Raw genomic sequence first — 20,354 nt, 5'->3', positions numbered from 1 at the left:
CACTTAGCCTATTAGAGGAAGATTAGTAAATAACATGCAAAAAAAGTTGTTCTTTAGGGGGAAATTACAAATGTAAGTTGTAAGCAAAGAATAGAATTAACTCTGGCAATCTTTAGGCATTAGCTCCCCCCCACACAACCCCCACTCCCCCACTCCCCACCCCCTTGAAATGCCAGTATGCTATTCTATGAAAGAGGTGGCTTTCTCTGTCTTTAACTCTCTGTGTTTAAAGTCCTGGATTCCTTGACTTAAGGATTTTTTTTTATTTGTTTTCCTCCTCGATTATCACAGTAGCAGATATCCTCCCGCAGAGCAGCAAGAAGCTAGGATTCAGATGTATGGTCTGCTGATACCTGTGTTTGGACCTAAGAGATTTCAAAGCATTTTCATTCATTACTTTTCTTCTTAGCAGACCTACATTAAACTATTAGGTGGGAATTTCATAACGTTTCTTCCCAGTCTATTCCATTTTTAAATGTTTCACCACATTTCTTACGTTGTTTTCAGTAAAGAAGGAAGAACACCTCACAGGAATCAAATGATCCCAAGATACATTTTAGGACATTTACCTTGCTGGCCTGAACCTAGCATAATTACCAGATTAATCGCCAGAGCTGTAACTCCTGACTGATTGGAGCTGGGATTCTAAGTGCATCGAAGACCCCAATCAAACAGCCGATCTCCCCAAAACATCAACACACAGTTGCATTGTTATCTGTTGCCCAGGAGGAGGATTGCTTAACTGGGGCGTCTCTGGGGCTAAGCTGGTTTCTGGTCAGCAGTTTCTTAGATTCCCTCTTACTCAAGAAGCATTTATCTTAATACATTCAGCACGCTTTTAGATGGTTGAGATTCCGTTGAATTCCAGTTGAAACTTTTAAAAGTACATATATTGCTAGAAGAATGCTCTCTGTCCCTATTAACTTGCTTTATTTTCTTAAAGGTAATTTTCTAAGACTGAGTTAGCCAGACAAAATATATTTCAGATCTGTCTCCCTTTCACCCTCACTGCTTTTCACCAAGAAGAAAATATTGTACAGAATTCACACATCTAAAACTTAACCTTCAGTATTGTCTTTCTCCGTAGCAGTTTTACACAAATTAATTTGGGACACATAAATTCTGTGCCTTCACAATTCCATGTATTCTTTTGTTAACCATTGGGCAAATAATTACTGGGGCAAACACAGTGCTCTGGAATTACCTTGGAGCCTGCTTTGAGCAAATGGGAGGAGGGAACACAGACCGACTTTGTACTTTTACCCATGCAGTTTGCTTTTGCGAAACATTATTTAAGACTAATTATACAAAGCTTAGGAAGAGGGAGGAAAAAAAGATAAATGATTTAGAGCCAAGAATGACACTGTGACACGAATAATAAATAAAAGCCAAGATAAGAAAAAAGTAGAAAAGACCAGAGGAAAACAGAGCATAATCGTCCTCTTACTCTAAGCTGCAAGGTTCAGCCGTGAGCCTCTTGGGTCTACTGAGTACTTACATGGGACTAGTCCAACTGAGAAACTGAATTGTTGATTTTTATTAATTTAATATTGGAGCGATTTAAAATATTTTCCCATTAAACACAGCTTTGTTGTTTTGATAGAAGCTGTATTTAATTGTAGAAAACTTAAGAGTCTAAAATGGAGATGTGTTATAAACATGAAATATACACTGAATTTCAAAGACATAGTTGGGGGGTAGTAAACTACCTTAGTAATAATTGTTATACTGATATCATACTAAAATGATATTATTTGGGTTATAGTGGGTCAAATAAAATAGTTACTTAAATAAACCTCTTGTTTCTTTTAAAATTTTTAATGTGACTACTAGCAAATTTTATATTACATAAATAGCTTGGATTATATTTCTACTGGACCTCACTGCCATACAGGATATTCTTTGTCCTTTGGCTGCTAAATTCAGTTGCTGTGGTAACTTAAGGGGCCTCTAGGCTCAGTGTTTCCTGGAAGGACAGGAATGAGGCGGGGGAGGGGAGGTGTGACCTCCGGGAAGGTTTTCTTGGATGTCACGTTTCACTTATACTTGGTTCTCTCAGCTTACAATTTAGAATTTTTTTTTTTTTAGCGAGAGAGAGAAAACATAATCTGGTTTGTTTCAGGTCCTGTAGCATCAGTTTGAATTCTAGGCCCTCAACCAAAACCTAAACACCAGTTTACCAACTAGGAAAATTGGGTCCAATTACTGTGCTCTGTCCTTGGTCACCCTCTTCCACATAGTGAGGTTGTTGCTAGGCTACAAATTAACCGGCATTAGGAAATTGACCATTGATATTCCCACGCCCCACCCCTCCCAAGAGCCTTCATTCCCCATCCTACCCCCCCACCCCGCCCCTCCACGCCCCTCCTTCAAAGCCTTGATACTATCTCTCACCCAAATCTTTAATCAGAACTAAATTGTTTTCTTTATTTACTCACACCCTGGGCCTCCTCCCTCTCTCCTTTCATTATCCTTCATTTTCCTCTGTTCACATTTTCCCTATTTTTTCTACTCATCTTGCTCAATTTTCTTGTATGACTGAGTAATCAAATACTTATCTCACACTTCTTTCAAGAAATTCGCAGTCCGTAATCAACAGGCTATTGATTATTCTCTCTAGTTGTGTAAAAATCAGGTGGGCTTGTCCCTTTTTTATTTTGTTAAATAGAAGTGAGTTAGAGGATTTCTGTCGCCTTAGTGCCTGAGGTCCTTGGTCATGCTGTTTCAAAGATGAAGACCCGTGGGTAGCAAAGCAAGAGAAAGAGCATATAAAGCTCTGGGGAGGGGGACGCCTGGGGTGGGTTGTCCCTGGACTTTCAAAATTTAGGGGGTTTTGTGAGCTCTTTTGTGGAATTATCTTAAACAATCAGGGTGTGCTGAGTCCTGCGGATTAGGGCTTTGGTTATGTATCTGTCTACCTCTTAGGTTAATGTCTCTATGCTATTGGTCTTTTTGCATACGTCTGGGGGCTTATGTCTTCGCCACCCCTTTCCTGTTTTAGAGACCAGTGCTTTGTGATTAATTGTCTTATTTTAGGATGTTTTGCACATTGGGAGATGGAGAGGAGAAGTGAGATGGGGAAAATCGGAGGGGGAGATGAAGCATGAGAAACTGGACTATGAGACACAAACTGAGTGAATGAGCCTGGTGGTGGGTATTATGGAGGGCAGGAGGGCACGTATTGTGTGGAGCACTGGGTGTGGTGCATAAACAATGAATTTTGGAACACTGGAAATAAATAAAATAAAATGGAAAAAAAAAAGAGTAAGTTAAAAAAATGAAGAAGTCATCTCTGCAAATGCTGCAAAGCAAAATAGTGTACTCCTGTCCAAGCTGCAGAATAAGATGTCACTTCATTTGAACTGCCCTGACTCTGTATTTTCTTGTTGGGGACCCTGACCCTGACTACCTAGCTGTCCAACTAACTCCTTACAGAATACGAAGGGAGGGACGCCTGGGTGGCTCAGTTGGTTAAGCAGCTGCCTTCAGCTCAGGTCATGATCCCAGCGTCCTGGGATCGAGTCCCGCATCGGGCTCCTTGCTCGGCAGGGAGCCTGCTTCTCCCTCTGCCTCTGCCTGCCATTCTGTCTGCCTGTGCTTGCTCTCGTCCTCTCTCTCTCTGATAAATAAATAAAAAATCTAAAAAAAAAAAAAATACGAAGGGAAATACTATAAATTCCTTAAAAGCTAGGACCTGGGGCGCCTGGGTGGCTCAGTGGGTTAAAGCCTCTGCCTTCAGCTCAGGTCATGATCTCAGGGTCCTGGGATCGAGCCCCGCATCAGGCTCTCTGCTTAGTGGGGAGCCTGCTTCCTCCTCTCTCTCTGCCTGCCTCTCTGCCTACTTGTGATCTGTCTGTCAAATAAATAAATAAAATCTTTAAAAAAAATAAATGAATGAATGAATAAATAAATAAATAAATAAAAAGCTAGGACCCTTTTTGTCCTACATACTGACGAACCCTCAAGCTTTTGGAGAGTACCTGACGTGCAGTGTGCACACAACAAGCACCTGTGTCGCTGAATGTGGTCATCGTTGCATCTCTAGATGCTAGAAACCTGAGGCTAGAGGTACAACATCTCAGAATGGGAAGGATTTATAGTAAGCGGTAGGGTAAATGCCATCTTAAGGAGTTTGAATGGTATCCCATAAGCAGTTGATTCTCTTGTTCCTTCAACCCAGGAGAGGTGGTCTGGCTCCCGGATACTCAGGTTTTCTTCCTCCCTGAGAGATTGTGCTAATCAGAAGACAAAGAGAGCCAAAACCTAGCCCAGTTCTTCCCTTGCTAGCTTTTCTTCTCCAGGCTGCTCTTTCTTCCCCTTTAAGATGGCAGACCGAGCCTATAATCAAAAAGGAGCTGATAAATTCAAAGCATGGTGAATCTATCTGCTTACACTCCAAACAACCTGAACTCTCAGACAGTAGCCCCCAGTCAACTTTATCTTGTATAAGTAGCATTTTGTTTCATCTCTTTAGATTGACTTTATTCCCAGCAGATGTGAGAGCAAAAATTGAAGTGAATTTGCCCTCCCTTCAGGCTTTTCTGGTAGCATTTTGTCTTTGAAACTAAGAGATTATCGCTATTAGAAGAGGGAAGGAGGACGAGTCTTAAAAAAAAAACAAACCAAAAAACCCTGGCACGGGGCGGGTGTCGGCTGTGGTTTTAAAACCGGGTGGGGAGGGAGGGAGCCCTTGCCTAGGGCGGGGGCAGAGTTTGAGGTCACAAAATTCCGCTAGGTCACGGGGTCTGTAGCGGGGGTGGAGAGAAGGGGGGCTTGTCTTCTTTGCAGGCTCCACCCTTTGCGGAGATTATAAATCCGTCCCTGGCCCGCTGTAACGGTGAGAGTAAGGGTGGGATCGCGCATCGCTGTGAGGCTGAGAGGAGAGCTTGCTGCCGGGGGCATTCTGGAGGTTTTATTGATTGGAAGACGGATCTCTGGGGTCCCGCTCCTAGATCTTTGTTGAAGATTGGAAAAGAATTAAATTAAGGCCATGGGGACCCAGAAGGTAAGATTAATATAATTACCAGTTATCTTTGCTTGTGTTCGGGGGTAAACTCAGAAAAGCCGGCTTTAACGGAGATGGCTGTGCTCTGTTTTATTACGAGTCATGTAGCCATCTAGCCATCTTCAGGCCTTTTCATTTTTTCTCCAGCCTGTGATGCTGTGGTTCTGTCTGTTCTCTTTGGATGTCACAGCGTCTAAAGGACTTAATCCCAGTCCCACTGACCTTCCTGTGGCAGGGAGAGTCACCTGGAGAAGTTGTGTGTTTCTCAGGGGTTTTGTTGCTTTGGCTTGGTTTTAGCATAATCACATGATATTAAGGATGTGGGGGTGAGATGGTTGAGTGTTCCAGGATGCTTGGCTGTGTTGATTACAAGTGTGGGTCTCAGTGAGGCAGCAGGAAGATTGCTCTGGAAGCCTTAAACTTGAAAGGACCTGGGATTCGTTTGAGGGCTTGGGTCAAGTGTCCAGCCATCTATTTTGTTGTTTAGTCCACGGATACTAAGGAGGGAGAATTCTAGTTGTCCTTATTGGTGTTGTGATTGTGAGTGCACAGCACATTAATGTGTTATTGTGTGTTACGTATGTAGTATATGTGCTGGGAGAAAAATCACTGTCGCCAAGGTGAGCTTATTTGAAAATAAGGGGAGATAAGAAAAGGGGTGGAGAAAAAGGTCCTCAAGAATAGTAAGTGATGGGCGCCTGGGTGGCTCAGTGGGTTAAGCCGCTGCCTTCAGCTCAGGTCATGATCTCAGGGTCCTGGGATCGAGTCCCGCATCGGGCTCTCTGCTCAGCAGGGAGCCTGCTTCCTCCTCTCTCTCTCTGCCTGCCTCTGATCTCTCTCTGTCAAATAAATAAATAAAATCTTTAAAAAAAAAAATTAAAAAAAAAAAGAATAGTAAGTGATGAAGCAAAGCAGAAAGGAAGAGGTCAGTATTGATGAGAAATGGATTAAGCAGAAAGAACTGTGTGCGTGCGAGGGCGTCTTGGGTACTTAATGCCTGGCTGTCTGGGGTGCAAGGTCAACTTGAGGAACTGAAACTTCTGGCTGGCCACTCTGTCTAACATAAAGAGGGGGTGGTTAAGTAAGGAAGGATTTGGTGGGGGGGATGCAGCAGAAGATGTACTCAGCCATAAAAATCGAGTTGGAAATCTAAGATAAACACATGATTGAATTACTCCCAGCAAGGTGAGAGAGGACTCCCCCTCCCCAGCCCTACTCTGGTCGGTTAGTTTGGGAGTGAGCTTGTGCTCTCCCCCTACTGGGTGGGGGTAGTAGTACTAAACGAAGTGAACAGGAAGAATTTCAAATGGGATCAGGATACCGCAGGTAGATTTTGTCGATTCCACTATCCAGAGCGAAAAGAACAGCCCAGTGGCAAAAGGTACCACCACCACTCCGGGCTTCAGTGGGATCTTGGGTCCAGAAGCAGACAGCACTGGATGTAGCTGTTTCCGAAAGAATCCCATTTCTAGGAATCCCAAGGCTCGCTCTCTTCCTGCAGTTCTAAGCTTGTTTTTATATGGAGTGGGTCTTTTTTAATAGTTTGAAACCTGTTAACCCAGTTCCTCTTAACTTCCCAGTTTTTCTTGCCACTTTTCCCGAGTTTTTGTGGTTGTCTATATCTCCGGAGAAGTTCTCAAGTATAACCTGTGCTTTTGTGTTCCCCCATTCATTACCTAAATTTCGTTAAGTTTTTGCTCTTTCCATACCACTCCTAGGCCAAGTGCTCCTAATCGATCTCCTGAATTACTCAGAGACAGTCATCAGCGGAGAGCTTTAAGGACTGTTTCTTCCCTTTCTCCCCCCACCCCAGGTCACCGCGCCTCTGATCTTTGCCATCTCCATTGCTACAATAGGCTCTTTCCAGTTCGGCTACAACACTGGAGTCATCAATGCTCCTGAGATGGTGAGTGCCAAGCGACTAGAGTTAGACTTTGCAATAGGGAAATTATTCCTTTAAGTAGTAGGGTTTTGAGAATGAAGAATTTCAGACAAACTTGGTATCTAGCTTGGTGAAGGCTGAAGAGGCAAAATAAATACTGGTGGGGAAGTATAACTGAATCCTTAGTCAAAGGAAAAAGCGCAGTTGCTCCCCATACCCTTGACTGGAATCCATTCCTCCTCTCACCCTGTCTTGATAAACTTCCTTTATTATCCCTCAGGGCTTAGTTACAGGAGGGTGGGAGGGTCTTAGGGGAGGACTGGGGTAGTCGCTGAACATCGTGCTGCTCCCTACTGGGATTTTCAGGACAAATCAAAATTGTTTTCAGAGCTACCGTGAACAAATGTCTGGATCTCTTCCATCCCCGCCCATTTACTTGATTCTCTACCAGTGATTGTAATGCTGGTTTTTAGGGAGGGGGAAATGCCCAGTATTTGCTCCTTCTCATTCAGCCGTAACAACCTATCTGTCCAATCATTTTAATTGGCAGATCATAAAGGACTTCATCAATTACACCTTGGAGGAGAAGTTGGAAGACCCTCCCACTGAGGTGTTACTCACTTCCCTCTGGTCCTTGTCTGTGGCCATCTTTTCCGTTGGTGGTATGATTGGCTCCTTCTCCGTTGGACTCTTTGTTAACCGCTTTGGCAGGTACTGACCAGAAACTGGGTAAGGAAGGGGGCTCTTCCGGTTGCATTGAGAACAGTTATTGAGAATTAGGATGGGGAGGTGATGATGCATTTGAATGCGAGCATCCCAGATTCCCATGGAGGCAAATAAAGGATAGGCCTGCTGGCACTGAGTAGGACTGCTTGCAGCTCTGCTGCCCATCAAGAGATTAGCCTTTGCAATCCAGCTGAAGCTAATTCAGTACTCTCTAATAAAGTACACTGTGAATTTCCCAGAAACCTACTTGATTTAAAAGATCAGAAGTTGTTTGCTTTTCTTAGAAAATTTGGGATTTCATGCAGGTGTTTACAAAGCAGGATTGGGAGGAAACATTTTATAATCCTTGGCCTGTGGCAGATGTGGATAATGGCCAAATAACTGACATTTTTTTCCCCCAAAAAGAAAATTGAATCTCCTCATTCTCTGCTGACTTAGTAAAATGTCTTAGCGGAACACTTTCAATAATGATTGGTGAAGAAACCATTTCATTTGCTAATTAGACGTTCCTGGAAACATAGAATTCAATGTCTAAAAAAGCTTAAAGCAGTCCATTTTATTTGATAACACTTGGGGTTTGTTGTGTTTGTATTTTTGAGGCCACCATGTGATTACTAAAGGCATTGAAATTTTAATGTGGCTCTCCCATAACTCAGTGATATTTTCCTATCATTATTAGCAAAAGAACCTAATAAAGGAAGTAAGGAAACTGGGAAAGGAATGCAGAGAAAGGTAAAAGTGAGGATGAGGGATAAAACTTTTCTCTTAACAGTAGGTTCTCTCCTTTGGCCGCACATTTAGGATCTCCCAGGGAGCTTTTAAAAGTACCAGTGTTTGAGAACTCCCGGGTAATTCCAACAGGCCACCCAAGGGCAGAATCCCTGAAGTCTCTTCAAGCATCTGCAATAATTTTCAGCGTTAAGCTCTTACTTCTGACTTTCTCTAGTTGTTTCAGTGGTTTGACCTCCCACACCTAACACAGATGCAGTAATTTATTATTTTATACTGGCTATCAGTACTTACTGTAAATGGCCTCACCATAGACTAGCCGAGAACCAGAGAGCTGAAGCGGTCTGCTTTCTGTGCATGGACAAACTTGTCGAAAGTCTGTCTCTATTAGTGTGTTGATGGCACCTAAGCAGCTATTTTGTTAGCAGCTAACAAAATCGAGTAAGAAGCATAACAAGAGCACACTGGTCCAGAAATTGCACGAGTGTGTTTGTGGACCAGCTGCATCAGAATTGCCCAGGGCAGTGTTTCTCAGACCTTTGCCAGACTCAACACCTGGATGACTTCTGGGAACAAGGTTGCTGGGCTCAGTTCCAAAGTCAGACCTAATGATGTAGTAAATTGAGGTGGGGTGGGACAGTTTTAATTTCTTGCAGATTCCTAGCTGATGCAGTTAGTTTGTGGGCAACTTTGAGAACTACTGGCCTTTGTGCTTGCTAGAATCCTGGCTGCCACTGGGGATTAAAACAATCTGAAACAAGTTCTCTAGGTGAGTTTTTCTGTGGACCAAGGTGTAAGAACCATTGATCTTATCTCAACTAGAATGTTTGATAACAGACTGGAGGAGGGTAGAGAGATGAGGAAAGAGAAGATCCCGCTGGGCCTATTTTGCTGACTTCTCTTGTCTTCTCTGGTTAACCTTTCAGGCGCAATTCAATGCTGATTGTCAACCTCCTGGCCGTTGCTGGTGGCTGCCTTATGGGGTTCTGCAAAATTGCCAAGTCGGTTGAAATGCTGATCCTGGGCCGGTTAGTTATTGGCCTCTTCTGTGGACTCTGCACAGGTTTTGTGCCCATGTACATTGGTGAGGTCTCTCCGACTGCCCTTCGGGGGGCTTTCGGTACTCTCAACCAGCTGGGCATTGTCATCGGAATCCTGGTGGCTCAGGTACTCCAGAACTCCTACTTAATACGTGTTAGTTTCTTGGCTCATAAAATGAGTTAACATAGATAAAGCTCTCAGGAATCTCTGGCATATGTAAGTTTCAGGTGTTCCTATTACTGTAACTCACAGATAGCTAAAGAAGCAGGCAGCATAGAGAAAGAAGAAACAGAATTTATCTTTTCCTTTGGTAAGAGAATGGATGATTTTCTGAAATTTTTTAAAGTTTATCTTTTTTAAGATTCAGTTTTTGAGAGGGGGAGAGCGAGCATGACCGCTCACAAGAGCCGGGGAGGAAGACTAGAGGTGGAGGGAGAAGCACACTTAACCCACTCGAATGCAGGACTCGATCCCATGACCCTGGGATCATGACCTGAACCAACTAGCAGATAACGTAACTTGACTGAGCCACCCAGGCGCCCTGAATTATTAAGTATCATCTGTATCTGTTTTCTAGATCTTTGGTCTGAAAGTCATCATGGGGACGGAAGAACTTTGGCCCCTGCTTTTGGGCTTCACCATCATTCCAGCTGTCCTGCAAAGTGCAGCCCTTCCGTTTTGCCCCGAGAGTCCTAGATTTCTGCTCATCAACAGAAGGGAAGAGGAGAGTGCTAAGGAGAGTGAGTATCCTTCACAGCTTTGCTGTAGGAATTTTGGGGTTGTGGTTTTATTTTAGGATGAGGGTCTTGGATCTGTGTTTTGTCCACTCCTTTTCCTTGCTCCTCTGGACCCAAGTGGAGACTTTCCTGATTGCTCTGGAGTCAGAAACTTTGTACCCCTTAAAGAGTGAAGTGAGAAGGAGGTTAGGGTTAGGGCACAGATGCTAATAGATGAGCCATTATCTGGGGCTCATTCCAGTGTGACTTCTTCCCAGCTGAGTTACTGGGGAAATGAAGTCGAGATGGCACCTTATCTTTATCCTTTGTCTGTCTGACCAGTCCTCCAACGATTGTGGGGCACCCAGGACGTGAGTCAGGACATCCAGGAGATGAAAGATGAGAGCGCGAGGATGGCACAAGAGAAGCAACCCACGGTGTTAGAGCTTTTCCGATCGCGCAGCTACCAGCAGCCCATCATGATTTCCATCATGCTCCAGCTGTCCCAGCAGCTATCTGGAATCAATGCTGTGAGTAGCTGCTCTGTCCCTGGCTGTCCCACACATGCTTCCACTTGCTGGAGGGGCCAAGCGAGGGTGGCTGCTCATCTCCTTACTACCTACAGAGTCCCCACAATTCTTACATACAGCAGCCATTTACAAAAATGTTGGTTATCCAGGTTTTGACTTGTTTTATTTTTTCCTTTTTTTTTTTTATAAGTTTATTTACATAATCTCTATACCCACCCTGGGGCTAGAACTCAGGGCCCCGAGATCAAGAGTCATATGCCTTACCGAGGGTACTAGTCAGGCGCCCCTGTTTTTATTTCTTTAAAATTTTATCTGCAGTACATGTTTTCCATGTGGGGAAATAAGAAAATAAATAATAAAACAAAAAATTCATCACCTTTAGTCTTGGAACTTGTCGTTAATACTCTTAATTCTCTTTCAAACTTTGTTGAAATATTTACCTACTTTTAATTAATCCTCTTTTCCGACCATTTATTCTTTATTTCTAGTTGTCTTTTACTCTGATCAATCCTGTTTGATGTCATCAATGATAAGGCAGGCCATGCAACTGGAGCAGCTGTAAGAATATACACTCTGTGGCTTTTCTCCAGGACTTTACAGTCTTAAAAAAAAATCACTCTAAAGCCCTGGGGAAGAAGTAGGAAATAAATACAAAAGATCTGGGGGCACACTAGGAACTGAGAGCTGACCTTACTATTCTCTCTGAATATAGTGACTCAGTTCAAAGTGGGGAGCAAAATGGAAGCTAGTATTTGGCAGGTATCTTGAATTCTGCAGATAACTAACGACCTTCTATTAGAACTAGAAGGTTCTAATAGTGGTAAGAGGATACTCCCATACCTTCTATCTATTCATTCGCAGATAGTTTTTGGATATGAAGCACAGCCTTGTTCTGATTCTGCCCAGAGGGTTTCTCATCACGTAATTCTTGAATCAATACCATTAGATCATTCTGTAGCAAAGCATTTTGCAAAACACACTTACTTGATACTCAAAATAGCAAGTTGGTCCTTGGCCTTTTTTCTCCCTCACATACAAGAAGATTACTTGTATTTGAAATAGCAGTGCTTTTCATGAAGGATTAGAGGCGGTTACATCAGAAACTAGGAGAAAAAGTAGTTTTAAAAAAAACCTCTGAGATGATTTGATGGATCCCAGTTTCAAAGTTTGTCATTTTTAAAAATCACTATGATCAGGGCGCCTGGGTGGCTCAGTGGGTTAAGCCTCTGACATTGGCTCAGGTCATGATTTCAGGGTCCTGGAATGGAGCCCTGCTTCTGGCTCTCGGCTCAACGGGGAGCCTGCTTCCCCCCCTCTCTGCCTGCTTATTTGCCTACTTATGATCTCTTCTCTCTGTCAAATAAATAAAATCTTAATAAAAAATAAATAAAGGGGGACGCCTGGGTGGCTCGGTTGGGAGGCTGCCTTCGGCTCAGGTCATGATCCCAGCATCCTGGGATCGAGTCCCTCCTTGCTCGGCAGGGAGCCTGCTTCTCCCTCTGCCTCTGCCTGCCTCTCTGTCTGCCTTTGCTCATTCGCTCTCTCTCCCTCTATCCCTGACAAATAAATAAATAATTAAATAAATCTAAATAAATAAATAAAGGGACTCCTGGGTGGCTCAGTTGGTTGGACGACTGCCTTCGGCTCAGGTCATGATCCCGGAGTCCCGGGATCGAGTCCCGCATCGGGTTCCCAGCTCCACGGGGAGTCTGCTTCTCTCTCTAACCTTCTCCTTACTCATGTTCTCTCCCACTGACTGTCAAATAAATAAATATAATCTTTTTTAAAATAAATAAATAAAATAAATAAAAATAAAAATCACTGTGGGGGTGCCTGGCTGACTCACTCGATACAGTGTGTGACTCTTGATATCGGGGCATTGGGTGTAGGGGTTACTTTAAAAATCTTATTTTTTTAAGATTTTAATTTTGATTTTTTTTCATTTGACACAACACGAATAGGGAGTATTCCCTCTTTTACTGTGTTTTTGTCAAGTAAATAAATCTTTAAAAAAACAATTAAACAGTTTCTATCCAAGGTTGTAGGTGTTTGAAGAGTTCTTGAGAAGGTAAGTCCCAGTGTAAACACATATATTCATCACAAAGTCTGATGACAATACGGGTATAAGGGGCAAACACTCCAGATGAAAGTAAACTCCTGACCCAAACCTGAAGGACTGAACCTTAGCCGATCTAGATCTGTTCCCGTGTTCCCTGGAGGTCTGAGTTCAGTATTTGGACATCTCAAATTTTAACTATGGTAGCTGTAGTAACCCTACATTTCAGCAGGCTGACCAGCAAATAATAAACAGTATAAACTGTAGCTTACTTAATACTAAGTAAATGTTAAATTAAAATGATAGTTGGTGTCATTTCTTCAAACACTTGGAAAGGACCTACGGTTAGGGGTCAGCTGAGGTTCTGTTCCTATTTTCACGAGCAGGCTGAGGTTACTCCCAGTTGCTTCGCTGTCAGAATAGGTATCTGTTCAAGGGTTAGAGGAATTGTCTGTTGAAGAAGCTAAATTGAGGAATTTGCTGCTGGCTGGCTTTGTTGGAAGATCATGCTACTTTGGTCTTGGGGTCTTGAGTTCCAATGCCATGTTGGGTGTAGAGGTTATTTAAAAAAAAAAAACAAAACAAAAAAGCCTTTAAAGCAAACCAAAAAAGCTTAACCAATAGTTGTTAAGGAGGAGACTTCAGTGAGCAGGAGGAGTAAACATTGAAGAAGAAAATGGAAACAAGTAGCTAGAATTGAGAACCAAGAAGAGAAGAGAGATAAGATATAGAAGACGATTTCTTTGTAGAAAAGACACTGAGTGAACCAAAAAGCCCAGAAAGGACTCCTTAACCTCCTGGGACTTGGGAGTTTATTTTTCTGAGGATTTTCTTAACTGCTGTGCACAGCTGTGGTTTCACAGTTTTATCTTTTGTTTTCTATCAGGTCTTCTATTATTCAACAGGAATCTTTGAGGACGCAGGTGTTAAGGAGCCCATCTATGCCACCATTGGCGCGGGTGTAGTTAATACCATCTTCACCGTTGTCTCTGTAAGTTGGTTGGTGTGAAAGTTTGGGGGTGGGGGAGGAGCGTTCTTACGATACATGTTCAAAGCTGGGTTTCTTGTCTTGCCATCTCCCTCCTCCCTACCATCATTTAAACAATAAACCTTTGTGTTACTTCGTTCTTCTCTGGGGAAGAAGAGCTGTTGAATGATGGGTATAAAAGTCTACTCACTTCAAGCAAATAAGAAGTAGGTGAGAAAGAGGGAGGTATTAAAGGGATTCTGTAGGATGCTTTAAACTCAGAACTAAAACGGGAAGTGTGGGGTTGCCTTCATGGCTCCGTTGGTTAAGTGACTGCCTTTGGCTCAGGTCATGATCCCGGAGTCCTGGGATCGAGTTCCGCATGGGGTGCGTAACTCAGCAGGGAACCTGCTTCTCCCTCTCTTCCTTTCTGGTCTCATGCTGTTTCTCTCCCTCTCTCTTTCTCAAATAAATAAATAAAATCTTAAGTAAATAAACAGGGAAGTATGACTATAACAAATATCCTGCTATTGGTAAGGCAGATTCAGGTAGTTGGTAACAGTGTTTTCCTGAAAGGGAAAGCAGAAATTTTACGTTCTGTTCTTCTCTTAGCTGTTTCTGGTGGAAAGGGCAGGGAGGAGGACTCTGCATATGATTGGCCTCGGAGGGATGGCTGTTTGTTCCATCTTTATGACCATCTCCTTGTTGTTGAAGGTGAGTACTCTTTGAGTGAAGGAGAGGGAGGGGATGGGAAGAGAAGGTTATAGATGACTCTGACAACGGGGAGGAAGGGGAGGTCGGAGATCCATAAAGTCACGTGTTTTACAAAAAGTGAATCATCAGAGATGGGTAGTGAAACTGCTACGATTCTGTATATACATTCTACATAACACAGGCTTGTAATTTAATTCTTCATGTAATGTTGAGGTAATTTTTCCCATTTTACGGGTGATGAGATGATCTTAGTGCAGAATAAGACATGTGAGCACAAGGCTAGGATTCAGAAACCCAGCCTTTTGAGCCTTAAGTCAAATAACTCCATTGTACCCCAGGACAGAGGGAGCTTTTCATTATCAGTCAGTCCTCATCTCTGGGAGGCTAGATCCTATCCAGGCTGAGCTGTCTTTACTACTAACTTTCTTTGTTCCTTCCTCATTTAGGATGACTATAATTGGATGAGCTTTGTTTGTATCGGGGCTATCTTGGTCTTTGTGGCCTTCTTTGAAATTGGCCCGGGCCCCATTCCCTGGTTTATCGTGGCCGAACTCTTCAGCCAAGGACCCCGCCCAGCTGCAATGGCAGTGGCTGGTTGTTCCAACTGGACCTCCAACTTTCTCGTTGGGCTACTCTTCCCTTCAGCTGCAGTAAGTAAATTACAAACAAACTCAACCAAGCCCATCTCGAAATCAGCTCACTAAAGCCAACACATTTAAAATCTGGCAACTGATGCCACAGAGGATTAGATCCTGAATGTTTCGTGTTTTGGTGTTTTGTTTTGTTTTATTTGTCAGAGTAACAGGCAGAGGGAGGAGCAGGCTCCCTGTGGGACTCGATCCCAGGACTGGGGGATCATAACCTGAACTGAAGGCAGACGCTTAACCAACTGAGCCACCCAGGTGTCCCTAGATTTTATTTAGAGAGTGAGATTGTGGGAAGGGGAGGAGCAGAGGAAGAGGGAGAGAATGAATCTCAAGCAGACACTGCACACTAATAAGCTTTGTGCCTGACCTGGGGCTTGATTTCCTGACCCTGAGATCAGGACCTGAGCAAATAATAGAGTTGGGACACTCAACCAACTAAACCACCCAGGCGCCCCAGATGAGTGTTTTAAGCCAGATTTTCTTCTCATTTTCAAGAGCATATAGAAAAAGAAGGAATGGGGGCACCTGGGTGGCAGGAGGGAAAACTGGAAAACTGGGGACCTCTGTGTTTTAAAGTGAACTCTACCCCCCCATCATGGGGCTCAAATTCAAGACATGGAAATCAAGTCACATGTTCTACTGACTGAGCCAGCCAGGTGCCCCCAAACCAGACACTTTTATTTATTTTAATTTAAAAAATCTCTACACCCGGCTTGGGGCTCGAACTCAATATGAGCCCAAGATCCAGTCGCGCACTCCACGAACTGAGGCAGTCGGGTGTCCCAGTACTGGGAAATTTAAAAAGACCACTGGTCTGGGGTGATTACAGGAATAGTTCTGTCTAGATACAGTGATCATGATCAGTCTCAAAGGATTCCAGAACAACACTTAAATACACAGTTTGAATTAGCTGGCATTAATGACTTTATGACCTTACAGACTCATTAATAATCATAGGATATTAATGAATGAGATCCTATTACAAAAATGACCTGGAGCTGATTCCTTAAATAAATGTACTTGCAGTGGACATCTAGAGTACATTTCCTGTATTTGTGAGTCTTTCAGAAACCAGATTTTTTTTTTTTTTTAATTTTTTTTTTGAAACCCGGATTTTTAAAATAATCAGAAGTCCTAGGGCCCCTGGGTGGGGCTCAAGTCAGTTAAGCATCTGCCTTCAATTCAGGCCATGATCCCAGAGCTGGGATCTAACCCTATATCAGGCTCCTTGGTCAGTGGGGAGCCGCCGCCTCTTCCTACCTGCTGTTCTCCCCTGCCTGTGCAGACACTCTGTTTCTCTCTCTTCTCTTTCTGACAAATAAAACATTTTTTTAAAAATGTCCTGGAATACTCAATAGGTATTTGGGAGCAGATCGGGATCTTTAATGAATGGGAAAAGGAATGACACAGGATTAGAGATACAGTAAGTGAGAAGTGGCATTTAAAGACACAAAGAAGACTCCATGTTCTTGTTAAATGCAGAAGGCTTGTGCCTTGAAGCCTCCTAGAAATGGATGGGAAGGAGAGGTTGGGCAATGACCAGAATTTACACTGACACTCTTTTTTCGGTATCTTTTCACTAGTTCTATCTAGGAGCCTATGTTTTTATCATCTTCACTGGCTTCCTCATTATCTTCTTGGTCTTCACCTTCTTCAAAGTCCCTGAGACCCGTGGCAGGACTTTTGAGGAAATCACACGAGCCTTCGAAGGGCAGGCACGGGAGGCTAACAGAGCTGAGAAGGGCCCCATCGTGGAGATGAACAGCATCCAGCCCGTGAAGGAGACTGCCACCGTCTAAGCCATGCCTCCTTCCCGCCTCCCTCCCAACACAGAAAAGCCACCTCTCCCCCAGATGAGGGAGAGACCGCATCAGGTTGTAACCCAGGACTGTTTCTGAATGCTGCTACTTGATTCCTTTCTCTTCCCACACACTCCATGAGCACTCAGAGGAACCCAGTGCTGGAGCTAGTATCTTCAGTGGCTTTTGAAACATTTCATTTCTTGGACATTCTCTTCTGTTGAGGAGAGACCAAGTGAACCTACCTTCATTTCAGGAGGAACTGGCCGCTTGCCATATGACAACATTGCCAGCTCTTCCTCCCTTGGGTTCTAATAGGGCCTCGCGAGGGCCAGTAGGGGAGTAAGAGTGAGGTGCAGTTTCCCTGACCCCAGACTTTCAGGAAGCAGATGTACATGAGTGTGGAGGGCAGAAAGGGATTAAATAAGAGCACCTTCCTTGCTTCCATACAGCTCTGCAGAGCAAATTAACTTGAGTTTATTTATTTAATCTTCTGGTTTTATTGCATAAATATTTATTTTTTTAAGTGTAAAATAATTTTACCAAATAATGAAAACATAAGGAAATAGAGGATAGAGGGAGGCGCTTGAGGAGAGGTTATAGGGTAGAAGATGTGATGCTGGCGAGAGAGGTCGAGGTGCAATAAGGGCAGATTCAGGGAGAAGCATAACGTGTTCTCAGAGGGTACGTGATGGGGTGTGTGAAGTCTGCACGTTGCCTCTTAACCTTCAGGTGGAAACTCTAAAGTTTAATTTCTCAGAAAAGTCATGTGCCTGTATTAAGAAGCTAGTGGTTACCTTTTGAACTTCTTTCTTTGTTTAAAATTATATGTAGTATTACTTGAAACCTAGGGTTATTATTAAGATGGGCATTATAGCTAATGGTGGTGGGTGGGTTCTAACTTTTCTTGGAGTCCAGAGAAGGGAAGGTTATTTCTAGAAATCTTTCTCTCTTCACTGGACAAAACTACTTCCCCTTGTTGCAGACTGATGGGGGTGGGGGGTGTTTTAAGTATTCCTAACACCCGCCTGGTAGGAGAACCTTCCAAATGAAAAGCCCAAAATAGTGGATCTTGGTGGAGGTTCTGTATTTCTCCATTTTGTTCTTTAGGAGGTTTTAGTTGTTGATTTTTAATTATATTTAAGCCATAGCTTTAAAAGAATTCAGAGGAGAATGTTCATAAACTAACTTGGAACTTGTAACCTCAGCTCTGGGAGAGGATTTTTCCTGAACAATAATTACCTAGTTGAAGTATATTGCTTTAGGGTCGTCGCATGCTTATTCTGTTACCATATTTGCATAGTGTGACGGCAAGTGCCCGCAGGGGACCATACATTTGGGGTAGTATGAGTAAATGTGCAGCGTAGCCCACACTTGAGAGAGTATGAATGTATGTGCACTGTCACTTTGCTCTGGGTGGGAGTAGATGACTGGTAACTTGTGTCCTCTGTTCCTACAGCCCCCCTTTGAATAAAAGGTGTTCAAACTCATCTCCATATACATATATATATTATATATAAATAACACTGCCTTTGCTGGGTAGAATTTGTATCTACAGTTTTCTTCCAGACTTCAGAGTTCAGGCTCATCTGGCTAATTTTCCTTGTCGGGCAGTTGGGGGAGAACTCCTTAAATGTTGAGATGGAGGGTGGAGGAGGACTCTGCCTCCCTCTCTACCCAGACAGTGGCAGTAGGAAAGGAAAGTGTGCGATCAGAACATATGACCTCTTGGAGGGGAGTGGGAGGAGAGAGGGAGCCTTTCTTTTAAGGGGGAAAGAAAGTGAAGACTTCTAACTGTGGAGCATTTTAGAGTCAGACAAGGTGGAGGGAGGGATGTACGCTTGCCACAGGTCATGGACACCTCTACAAATCATCTCGTTCCCCAGTATTTTTATAAATGGAGATTGGGCCCCATGACACCTTACTCTGTCTTCCCTCTTTCATATGTTGCTTGATCACCCTTCTCTCCTTGGTGCTTAAAATATTTCAGACCCTTTAGCCAAACCCTTGCCTTCGACAGTATTTTAGTCACCAGTTCTCACTGTTACCCCTGGTCACAGCCTATGGAAAAGAAACTCACAGAGCTTATATGGAATGGGGCGTGGTTGACCAGGTGACTTTAACCGCCCCTCTGCTTCTGAATACTCAAAAAACAGTGGGTTGGCAGTAACGCTGTGTGGAAGTTTTCTCATTTCTCGGTGACGGGATTGTGAATATTTCCAAATGGATTTTCTATTATTAATGTTACTGTGGTTCTTTGTTTTGAAATAAAAACTCTGAATGTACATATGACATCACATGCTTTTTTTATTCTGCTTTGGTTTCAATAAAATCAGCTTTAGTTTACATTTCTTAACTTCCATTTATTTATTTATAAAGATTTTGTTTATTTATTTGACAGATCACAAGTAGGCAGAGAGGCAGGCAGAGAGCCGGATGCGGGGCTCGATCCCAGGACCCTGGGATCATGACCTGAGCCAAAGGCAGAGGCTTTAATCCACTGAGCCACCCATGTGCCCCTTAACTTTAGACAAGAAAACACACCCACTTGCACTTACTAACACCTTCATGCCTTCATTTATGGACTGACATTCTGACATTCCCTTCCCTACATTCCCTATCCTTACTAAAGTTACCTGAATGGCTACTTTTTTACTTCTGTTTGGCCCAGGCATGAGCTCTGTCAAGCCTTCCTACTGGCAACGGTAATCATGACACTGGTATTCTGTTAGGAGGAAGGAGAATGAAACCCTGAATGTCCTGAAAGAGCTTGGGGATTGCACCATATTCTCCATAATTGTGGGACTATCAGGTCCCTTTTTCCATTTTTGTGCGCTCTCAATCCATTTTCCAATAACCAGAGTAACCAAAAAGATTGTGTCACTCCTCTGCTTAAAGCCTGATTACATCTTGTCACAAAGTGGCATCCAGACTCCCTTACTATGAATTTGGTGAATTTGGTGACCATACGTCCTAGCTGACTCCTGATACCCTGGAGTAATACTTAGAGTATATACTGCTTTCATTCATTATCAAAACCCCCCTAAAAATATCTTAGGGTTACTCTACCTAAAACGTTTCCTTAACTTCATCTCTTGTTTCTCTGCTTACAGAAGTCTAGCCCCGCTGAGCCTTCTAATTCTCAAATACTTCAAGTTCATTTTTAGTAGGTGCTTTGCACTTGTACCCCTGTGCTTAGAATAGTCTGCCTCAGGGCCGCCTAAGTGGTTCAGTGGGTTAAGACTCTGCCTTTGGCTCGGTTCATGATCTCAGGGTCTTGGGATTGAGTCCTATATTGGGCTCTCTGCTCAGCGGGGAACCTGCTTCCCCCACCCCCTTCTCTCTCTCTGCCTGCCTCTGCCTACTTGTGATCTGTGTCAGATAAAATCTTTTAAAAATATATATATATATTCTGCCTCAGAATTTTGTATGGCTCAGTCTGTCTGGTGATTTAGGTCTTAGTAAACAACCTCTGTAGAATATAAGCTCAAAAGCAAGTAACTTGTCTGTCTCGTTCCTGCCTGGAACACTGCTGGACATCA

The 20,354-nt window shown here is 43.3% G+C and overlaps 1 protein-coding gene across 4 annotated transcripts in view; it reads left to right on the top strand.

Annotated features, from left to right (window-relative positions):
* Positions 1-19,104, top strand: part of SLC2A3 (solute carrier family 2 member 3) — a 91,644-nt gene extending 72,540 nt beyond the window's left edge. For 2 of the 4 annotated variants that reach the window (XM_004766603.3, XM_004766602.3), the window contains exons 3-11: positions 6,819-6,911; positions 7,438-7,598; positions 9,269-9,509; positions 9,961-10,123; positions 10,442-10,629; positions 13,572-13,676; positions 14,265-14,366; positions 14,813-15,016; positions 16,597-19,104. In XM_004766603.3, the coding sequence (XP_004766660.1) occupies positions 6,819-6,911; positions 7,438-7,598; positions 9,269-9,509; positions 9,961-10,123; positions 10,442-10,629; positions 13,572-13,676; positions 14,265-14,366; positions 14,813-15,016; positions 16,597-16,812 (1,473 nt within the window). In that variant the 3' untranslated portion in view covers positions 16,813-19,104. The other 2 variants (XM_004766604.3, XM_045071892.1) reach the window with 2 other exon arrangements.
* The last annotated feature ends 1,250 nt before the right edge of the window (positions 19,105-20,354 follow it).

Source organism: Mustela putorius, unplaced genomic scaffold (assembly GCF_011764305.1).
Source record: "Mustela putorius furo isolate JIRA1106 unplaced genomic scaffold, ASM1176430v1.1 tig00003988_pilon_pilon_pilon, whole genome shotgun sequence".
NCBI classification, from domain to species: domain Eukaryota; kingdom Metazoa; phylum Chordata; class Mammalia; order Carnivora; family Mustelidae; genus Mustela; species Mustela putorius.
This window is presented reverse-complemented; position numbering and strand designations above follow the sequence as displayed.